General features: G+C 42.2%; 1 protein-coding gene across 1 annotated transcript in view; it reads left to right on the top strand.

The window, feature by feature from the left end:
- Positions 1–7089, top strand: part of LOC308279930 (protein NLRC3-like) — a gene marked incomplete at both ends in the record, with an annotated part of 51858 nt that extends 44769 nt beyond the window's left edge. The window contains one exon of the mRNA XM_080720151.1: positions 6527–7089. Coding sequence (XP_080576277.1) covers positions 6527–7089 — 563 coding nt within the window. The remainder of the gene's footprint in view (positions 1–6526) is intronic.
- Between the last annotated feature and the right edge of the window lie 3446 nt (positions 7090–10535).

The raw sequence follows: 10535 nt of genomic DNA, 5'->3' as shown, positions 1-10535 counted from the left end.
ACACACACGCAACACGTGCCCAGTGTGAATAGGCCTTTACGGCCAGGCTACACGTCAGTGCGTATGCGGGGCGCGCGCCTATGTGTGTTTTGGAAAGATCCAATGTATATCAATTCAGCCGGCTATACCAGGCTCACGGATAGCGCGAACCACGGATACGCATTCCCTACAAATAGGATCGGTTCTATTTTGTAGGTGCGCGTATGTGTTTTGTAAACAGACTCCCATGGTCTCCTACACATACACCCCCTCCTTGGTGTAGCCAGTGATGGCCGGGCTACACCAGAAAACTTGCACGCACACGTGTGCTGTCTGTGCGTGTGCGAAAAGCCCCTGGCTACACCAAGGAGGGAGTATATGTGCGGGAGACCAGAGAGTCTGTGTACAAAACGCATACTTGTGCGTAAAAAATAGAACCGATCCTATTTTTAGGGAATGCGTATCCGTGTTTCGCGCTATCCGTGAGCCTGGTGTAGCCGGCTGAATTGATATACCGGTACATTGGATCTTTCCAAAATGCGCATACGTGTGCACGCCCTGCGTACATGTATACTCACAAGCGTAAAAATGCTTGGTGTAGCCCGGCCTTAAGTCTTCACACCAGCCCAAACATTTTCCAACAATACGCTACAGGATTAGTTTTAAGCATGTGTGAATGTGTGTGTGAATGCACCCTTAAATACTTTTTTTTTTAAATAGTGAAAATAGCAGATCTACAAGCTCGCGTCACACCTTAACAGGGGCGTCACAAGGGGCGGAAAAGTGGGACTGAGTTACTAGGGACCCAGGTGGAGGGGCCTTAATTATTTTATACTTTAACTATTGAGAAATAGCAGATATACTGTACAAGGTCACAGCCGCGCTGCGAGCTTGTAGATACTAGATCTGCTATTTTTGAAAAGTCATGAAAATGTGTGAAAATCTTATATTTTTTAAGCAAACATTTATAACTCAAATTTTGCTTCTGGGGAGTCCCTGGAACGAAATATTTTTAGATGGGGGTCCGTGGCCAAATACACATGAAAACCTTGAGCACTTCTGAGGGGACTGAGTTACTATAGGGCCCAAGTTGGAGGGGCCTTCATTATTTTATACTTTAGCTATTGAAAAATAGCAGATATACAAGCTCACAGCGCGGCGCCAAGTGCCGCGCTGCGAGCTTGTAGATCTGCTATTTTTGAGAAGTTGTTAAAATGTTTGCAAATCTTTGAAAATACAGTATGTATTTTGCCTATTTAAGCGAACATTTGTAACTCAAATTTTACTTCTGGGGGGTCCCTGGAACTAAATATTTTGAGATGGGGGTCCGTGGCCAAATAAATATCATTTTGGGGTTCCTTTGAGTGAAAAGGTTTGAGCACCACTGACATAGAAACATAGGTTTTAAAAAAAAAACTTAGAAGGATTTGAAATATTCAATGACTTAAAAGTAGATCTACAGGCTCGCAGCGCGGCACTCGGTGCCACGCTGTGAGCTTGTAGATCTGCTATTTTTGAGAAGTTGTTAAAATGTTTGCAAATCTTTGAATATACAGTATGTATTTTGCCTATTTAAGCGACCAAGTTTGAGGTGCCTTAATTATTTTATACTTTAGCTATTGAAAAATAGCAGATCTAAAGCTCACAGCGCGGCACAGAGTACCGCGCTGCGACCTTGTAGATCTGTTATTTTTATACTTTAGCTATTGAAAAATAGCAGATCTACAAGCTCACAGCGCGGCACAGAGTACCGCGCTGCGACCTTGTAGATCTGTTATTTTTGGGAAGTTGTGAAAATGTGTGCAAATTAACATTTTTAAGCGAACATTTGTAACTAAAATTTTGCTTCTGGGGGGTCCCTGGAACTAAATATTTTGAGATGGGGGTCCGTGACCAAATAAGTAACATTTTGGGGGTCCTTCATGTGAAAAGGTTTGAGCACCACTGACAGAAACATTGTTTAAAAAATAACCTTAGAAGGATTTGAAATATTCAAAGACTTGCTCCCAAAAGCATTTTTTTTAAAATAGTGACAATAGCAGATCTCCAAGCTCACAGCACGTCACACCTTAATGCATTGTGAGCGTATTAATCTACAGTAATATAAAATATCTAAATATTGTTGTTGTCTGCGGAAACCTTGTATCTCCTTTTTTCATCTGTTTTTCCATAAATTAAAAAAAAAATAGTATCTACACAAAATCATTGAAAGATTGTGTGTGTGTGTGTGTGTGTGTGTGTGTGTGTGTGTGTGTGTGTGTGTGTGTGTGTGTGTGTGTGTGTGTGTGTGTGTGTGTGTGTGTGTGTGTGTGTGTGTGTGTGTGTGTGTGTGTGTGATTGATTGATTGATTTTATTTGATAAATTCACATAGAATTATCTGGACAGCACAAAAAGTCCAAGGACTTAATTCTGTTGCGTATCCAAAAACAACAATTCATAGTAACTGGCTAATATGTCATTCTAAAAATCCCTATACTTAAACATTCAATAAAAACAACATAAGACATTACAGGTGTGTGTGTGTGTGTGTGTGTGTGTGTGTGTGTGTGTGTGTGTGTGTGTGTGTGTGTGTGTGTGTGTGTGTGTGTGTGTGTGTGTGTGTGTGTGTGTGTGTGTGTGTGTGTGTGTGTGTGTGTGTGTGTGTGTGTGTGTGTGTGTGCGTGCGTGCGTGCGTGCGTGCGTGCGTGCGCACATTTGTGCTGGGGCGTCACAAGGGGGGGGGGGGGGGGTGGGACTGAGTTACTAGGGCCCATGTTAAGGGGCATTCATTATTTTATACTTTAGCTATTAAAAAATAGCAGATCTACAAGCTCACAGTGCGACACGAGCTTGTAGATCTGTTATTTTTGGAAAGTTGTGAAAATGTGTGCAAATTATTTTTTTTAAGCGAACATTTGTAACTCAAATTTTACTTCTGGGGGGTCCCTGGAACTAAATATTTTGAGATGGGGGTCCGTGGCCAAATAAATATCATTTTGGGGTTCCTTTGAGTGAAAAGGTTTGAGCACCACTGACATAGAAACATAGGTTTTTAAAAAAAAAACTTAGAAGGATTTGAAATATTCAATGACTTAAAAGTAGATCTACAGGCTCGCAGCGCGGCACTCGGTGCCACGCTGTGAGCTTGTAGATCTGCTATTTTTGAGAAGTTGTTAAAATGTTTGCAAATCTTTGAATATACAGTATGTATTTTGCCTATTTAAGCGACCAAGTTTGAGGTGCCTTAATTATTTTATACTTTAGCTATTGAAAAATAGCAGATCTAAAGCTCACAGCGCGGCACAGAGTACCGCGCTGCGACCTTGTAGATCTGTTATTTTTATACTTTAGCTATTGAAAAATAGCAGATCTACAAGCTCACAGCGCGGCACAGAGTACCGCGCTGCGACCTTGTAGATCTGTTATTTTTGGGAAGTTGTGAAAATGTGTGCAAATTAACATTTTTAAGCGAACATTTGTAACTAAAATTTTGCTTCTGGGGGGTCCCTGGAACTAAATATTTTGAGATGGGGGTCCGTGACCAAATAAGTAACATTTTGGGGGTCCTTCATGTGAAAAGGTTTGAGCACCACTGACAGAAACATTGTTTAAAAAATAACCTTAGAAGGATTTGAAATATTCAAAGACTTGCTCCCAAAAGCATTTTTTTTTAAATAGTGACAATAGCAGATCTCCAAGCTCACAGCACGTCACACCTTAATGCATTGTGAGCGTATTAATCTACAGTAATATAAAATATCTAAATATTGTTGTTGTCTGCGGAAACCTTGTATCTCCTTTTTTCATCTGTTTTTCCATAAATTAAAAAAAAATAGTATCTACACAAAATCATTGAAAAATTGTGTGTGTGTGTGTGTGTGTGTGTGTGTGTGTGTGTGTGTGTGTGTGTGTGTGTGTGTGTGTGTGTGTGTGTGTGTGTGTGTGTGTGTGTGTGTGTGTGTGTGTGTGTGTGTGTGTGTGTGTGATTGATTGATTTTATTTGATAAATTCACATAGAATTATCTGGACAGCACAAAAAGTCCAAGGACTTAATTCCGTTGCGTATCCAAAAACAACAATTCATAGTAACTGGCTAATATGTCATTCTAAAAATCCCTATACTTAAACATTCAATAAAAACAACATAAGACATTACAGGTGTGTGTGTGTGTGTGTGTGTGTGTGTGTGTGTGTGTGTGTGTGTGTGTGTGTGTGTGTGTGTGTGTGTGTGTGTGTGTGTGTGTGTGTGTGTGTGTGTGTGTGTGTGTGTGTGTGTGCGTGCGTGCGTGCGTGCGTGCGTGCGTGCGTGCGTGCGCGTGCGTGTGTGTGCGTGCGTGCGTGCGCGGGCACATTTGTGCTGGGGCGTCACAAGGGGGGGGGGGGGGGTGGGACTGAGTTACTAGGGCCCATGTTAAGGGGCATTCATTATTTTATACTTTAGCTATTAAAAAATAGCAGATCTACAAGCTCACAGTGCGACACGAGCTTGTAGATCTGTTATTTTTGGAAAGTTGTGAAAATGTGTGCAAATTATTTTTTTTAAGCGAACATTTGTAACTCAAATTTTGCTTCTGGGGGGTCCCTGGAACTAAATATTTTGAGATGGGGGTCCGTGGCCAAATAAATAACATTTTGGGGGTCCTTTGAGTGAAAAGGTTTGAGCACCACTGACATAGAAACATAGGTTTAAAAAAAAAACCTTAGAAGGATTTGAAATATTCAAAGACTTGCTCAAATTGTTTTTGATTAAAAAAGAAAATAGCAGATCTACAAGCTCGCAGCGCGGAACTTGGTGCCATGCTGTGAGCTTGTAGATCTGCTATTGTTCAATAGTTTCTTTTATTTTATTTTATTTTTTTAACAAATGTTACAGGAAATCACAGATTTATAAACGCAATGTGCTTTCCTTCGCCCAAAAGCATTTTTTAAACAGTGAAAATAGCAGATCTACAAGCTCACAACACGTCACACCTCATGAATGAAATACAAGTATCTTAGACAAAATCATTGAAAATTGTGTGTGTGTGTGTGTGTGTGTGTGCGTGTGTGTGTGTGTGTGTGTGTGTGTGTGTGTGTGTGCGCGCGTGTGCGTGTGTGCGTGTGTGTGTGTGTGCAGGGGCGTCACAAGGGCGGGCCTTCATTATTTTATACTTTAGCTATTGAAAAATAGCAGATCTACAAGCTCACAGTGCAGCACAGAGTACCGCGCTGCGAGCTTGTAGATCTGTTATTTTTGGAAAGTTGTGAAAATGTGTGCAAATAAAAAATTTTAAGCAAACATTTGTAACTCAAATTTTGCTTCTGGGGGGTCCCTGGAACTAAATATTTTGAGATGGGGGTCCGTGGCCAAATAAATAACATTTTGGGGGTCCTTCATGTGAAAAGGTTTGAGCACCACTGACAGATACATTAAAAAAAAAAAAAAAAAAAAAAGCCTTAGAAGGATTTGAAATATTCAAAGACTTGCTCAAATTTTTTTGATTAAAAAAGAAAATAGCAGATCTACAAGCTCGCAGCGCGGAACCTGGTGCCATGCTGTGAGCTTGTAGATCTGCTATTTTTCAAAAGTTTATTTTATTTTTTATTTTTTTTAACAAATGTTACAGGAAATCACAGATCTACAAACACAGTGTGCTTCCCTGCCCCCAAAAGCATTTTTTTAAATAGTGAAAATAGCAGATCTACAAGCTCGCAACGCGTCACACCTTAAGGCATTGTGAGCTTATAAATCTACAGTAATATAAAATATCTAAATAGTGTTGCTGTCTGCAGAAACCTCATATCTCCTTTTTTCATCTGTTTTTTTCCATAAATGAAATACAAGTATCTTGCACGAATTGGAAATAGACGATCTACAAGCTCACAACCTGTGTGTGTGTGTGTGTGTGTGTGTGTGTGTGTGTGTGTGTGTGTGTGTGTGTGTGTGTGTGTGTGTCTGTGTGTGTGTGTGTGTGTGTGTGTGTGTGTGGACTGAGTTACTAGGGCCCAAGTTGGAGGGGCCTTCATTATTTTATACTTTAGCTATTGAAAAATAGCAGATCTACAAGCTTGCAGCGCGGCACTCGTTGCCGTGTTGTGAGCTGGTAAATCTGCTATTTTTCAATTTGTTAAAGCACAAAATAATGCGTATGAATGAAGAACATTCATGGGGGGCCCGCAGTGAATCCTTGTACCCAGGGCCCAGAATTTGGTGCGACACCCCTGTGTGTGCGTGCGTGTGTGCGTGCATGTGTGTGTGTTTTACAAGATTTTCTTTTTTTCCCACAAATGTTCTTGGAAATAACAAATCTACAAGCGCACTATGAGTCTGTGTGTGTGCTTTTCCGTCCCAAAAAGTAGTGAAAATGGCTGATCTACAAGCTCACAACGCCTCGCATCGCGAGGCGTTGTGAGCTTGTAGATCGGCTATTTTCACTATTTTAAACAGTTTAAAAATAATAATAATAAAATGGACATACAAGGTTTCCACGTGACAACAACCCCTTATAATACATCATATTATATTTGTATATTATTATGAAGTTAGATTGTAATCTGGTGTTGTGTTGTGTGTTGTTGTCTCATCAGATGTGTGTGAACTCACACTGGATCCAAACACAGCACACAAGGAGCTCGCTCTGTCTGACAACAACAGGAAGGTGACACGGCTGTGGGAGAACCAGAGACGTCCAGACCATCAGGACAGATTTACCTCTCAGCGACAGGTTCTGTGTAGAGAGAGTCTGACTGGACGCAGTTACTGGGAGGTAGAGTGGAGTGGAGAGGTTTCTATAGCAGTGACACACAGAGGGATCAACAGGAAAGGACAGGGTGTTGACTGTAGGTTAGGATACAATGCATTGTCATGGAGTCTGCTCTGTTATGATGATGACAACGATTACCATGTCTGTCACAATGGGGAGAAGACTGAACTCTCTCTCCGTCCCTCTGACTCTGTCCTCCGTCTCCGTCGCTCCAACAGAGTAGCAGTGTATGTAGACTGTCCCGCTGGCACTCTGTCCTTCTACAGAGTGTCTTCTGATACACTGAAACACCTGCACACCTTCAAGTGCACGTTTACTGGACCTCTCTATGCTGGGTTTGGGTGCTGGAGGTATGATGGTTCCTCAGTGTCTCTGTGTCAGATCTAGAGGTTCACTAACTTCCTGTTCTCCTGGAGGAACCACTCTGCTGCATCTTCCTCTCCTCTCCTCTCCTCTCCTCTCCTCTCCTCTCCTCTCCTCTCCTTTCTCTTACTGTATCCTCCTCTCCTCTCCTCTCCTCTCCTCTCCTCTCCTCTCCTCTCCTCTCCTCTCCTCTCCTCTCTCTTACTGTATCCTCCTCTCCTCTCCTCTCCTCTCCTCTCCTCTCCTCTCCTCTCCTCTCCTCTCCTCTCCTCTCCTCTCCTTTCTCTTACTGTATCCTCCTCTCCTCTCCTCTCCTCTCCTCTCCTCTCCTCTTACTGTATCTTCCTCTGCTCTCCTTTTTTTTCTTTTCCTTTTTTTCTTCTTTTTTAACAAATGTTACTGGTGTTAATGTTAACAAATGTTAATGTTAAGTCGTGAAAATGTGTGCAAATCTTTGAATATATGTGTTTTTAAGCGACCATTTGTAACTCAAATTTTGCTTCTGGGAAACAGCGTTTTCAAAAAACCTTAGAAGGGTTTGAAATATTGCTAAGATTTGCACAAATGTTCACGATTTTTCAAAAATAGCAGATCTACAAGCTCGCTTTGAGGGTGTATATCTGCTATTTTTCAACAGTTAAAGCACAAAATAACACGTAATAATGTGTTCCCAGTCTAAATGGGTTAAACTCCCCTCCCTCCCCATGAAGAACATTCATGGGGGGCCCGCAGTTAATGCTTGTACCCAGGGCCCACAATTTGGTGCGACACCCCTGCATGTAATGTAAATAACCTATGATTTTATCCATTTATGGTGCTTTATCAAAGCCACGTGTTTGGTCAAATGTAATGTAATGAAGCTATGATGTCATTGATGTATTGTCTGATGGACATTGAGATGGTTGTACAATGTTGTGCTCATTAACTCTTATGTAATGCTTTGTTTAGCCCTATGGTAAGCTGTGTATCATTAGTGACATGATTTCTAATAAACACATGAGAAAGACACTTTGTTTTGATTCTGTCCTGTCTTCAACAGGGGGTCCTCAGAGAGAGTTACAACAGGGGGGCCCCCAAATCGTTGTTTTACAGTAACCACATGAACCCTGGCATCCATATGTAACGGAGGTTGATCCGAACTTCCCCACCCGGCTTCGAACGCGGGTCTCCCGCGTGAAAGTCCAATATCTTAACCATTACTCCAAAGGGATATCCCTATGGAATCGGGGCAGATACTAGACTTTTGAGGCTTCAGGCTGGGGCTGCGACTCTCTCTGCCACACTCACCCCCCTTTGACCTCCTCCTACGGGGAAGCCCGGATCCGGGTCACGGCACCAATGTAACGGAGGTGATCCGAACCTCCCCACCCGGCTCCGAACCCGGGTCTCCCGCGTGAAAGTCCAATATCTTAACCATTACTCCAAAGGGATATCCCTATGGAATGAGGGCAGATACTAGACTTTTGAGGCTTCAGGCTGGGGCTGCGACTCTCTCTGCCACACATATTCCGAGGGGAATGTAACGTTCACCCAAAATGGCAGATCTACAAGTTCACACCGCCTGGAGCTGCGAGGCGTTGTGAACTTGTAGATTGTCTGTTTTCGCGGAAAAAGAGGTTTGGTAGGCTATAGGAGAGGAAAAGAGCAGACTAAGTACAAGTTAATGTCTGTATATAGCAGTGGTGGAAAAAGTACTCTAATGTTTTACTTATGTAAAAGTATCAATACTGCAATATAGAAATACTCTTACAAGTAAAAGTCCAGAATTCAAAATGTACTTGAGTAAATGTACGACGGTATTGGCATCAAAATGTCCTTAAAGTACCAAAAGTAAGTACAAAATGTTTGAAAATAGCAGATCTACAAGCTTGTAGATCGGCTATTTTCAAATTTTCAAATAGCCATGGTATAAAATAGGGCTAAAGTCGGTTAATGTGTGTTTTATAATATTATAATTTACATCTGCAAAGTAATAGTAACTAAAGTTTTCAAATATTTGTAGTGGAGTAAAAGTATAGTATTTAGATCCGAGATGTAGTGGAGTAAAAGTGAAAGTATTGGAAATTGGAAAGTAAAGTAGCCTACATGGTTACTTTACACCACTGGTATATAGTCATTGAATCCCACATACTGTATTTAATAGAAAAGATATGTAAACAAAACAAACACTGATGATAGTGCTGTCAAACAAGTCTAAGAATCTATCTGTGAAATCTATGACAATGTTTAACCTGCAACACTGTTTCATACATTATGTAGTGGGTGGTCCCTGCTTCATCTCTCTCTCAGCTAAGGGGGTCCCTGCTTCATCTGTCTCTCAGCTAAGGGGGTCCCTGCTTCATCTCTCTGTCTGCTAAGGGCGTCCCTGCTTCATCTCTCTGTCAGCTAAGGGGGTCCCTGCTTCATCTCTCTGTCTGCTAAGGGCGTCCCTGCTTCATCTCTCTGTCAGCTAAGGGGGTACCTGCTTCTCCACTGACTTAAATAAATGTGTAATAACAGTGGCTAAAAGTTACTTAACGGTCCGCTGTCACGCCCCGAAATTATAATAGTATGATACAGTAGGATACAGTAGGTCATGTGGTCTTTTTTAAAACGATCTGAATCAAATGATCCCATCCCCCGTAGCGCAGCCCCCTCCACTCCCGGGGAGGAGGAGTAGACACAGACAGACAGCCTCAGTCTGGAGAAATGCTGATAAACACGCCGTTTCCATTTCATCAATATATAGGCTATATCCTTCTTCAAATCACTTACTTACCCCAACATCGTTCCTTTGAAACTATTAACGTTATGGAGAACGCATTCTAACATGATTAACCAGAGCTCTCAGCTGTGTGTGTGTGTGTGTGGCGACTCACCCCTGCAGCGTTGGCAAGCCCCCCCCGCATGTAGTTCCCCGCTGCCTGGCGGCGAGTTTAAAAACTCTACGCTTGCTAAGGGAAGGAGCGCTCGTTTTCTACAGCGTCGGCAGTTATTGTCCACGACATTGCAAGCGGCGCGAAGGCCAGCGGTCCTTGGTCCTGCTCTTCGCGCCCGAGCGAGTTACGAAGCCGTGGTGAATGCAATCGTTATATTTATGCCCAGGCCGTAAGGCCTGGGCAAGCGCACGATAAACGCCATGATAATTGGGTTTTGGTGCACCTCGCGCGGTCCAAGTGACTACAATGGAGCGCTCCCTACCTCCGGTTCAGCCAATCACAAGCTTCAAAAATGAGTGCAGGGCGTGGTTTCCCTTAGCAAGCGTAGAGTCTCTAAACTCGCCTGGCGAGAGGGCAACATCCCCTCTCGGTGAAAACATTGTGTTTTCCATTTCAACAATTAAACATAAACAACCATATTCACATGAACAATGGGGAAGTAACAACCTATTTTGGGGGGAAATATAATTTTTATATGCACAGATTTATATATAAATTTGTGTCTTTAGCTTTAGCTTTAGTGCTAGCCCAGTATAGCCCTGTTGGGGCAGA

The sequence above is a fragment of the Nannobrachium achirus genome (genome assembly GCF_963921795.1).
Source record: "Nannobrachium achirus genome assembly, chromosome: 24".
NCBI classification, from domain to species: domain Eukaryota; kingdom Metazoa; phylum Chordata; class Actinopteri; order Myctophiformes; family Myctophidae; genus Nannobrachium; species Nannobrachium achirus.
The sequence above is the reverse complement of the archived record's forward strand: the minus strand, read 5'-3'. Positions and strand labels throughout refer to the sequence as shown.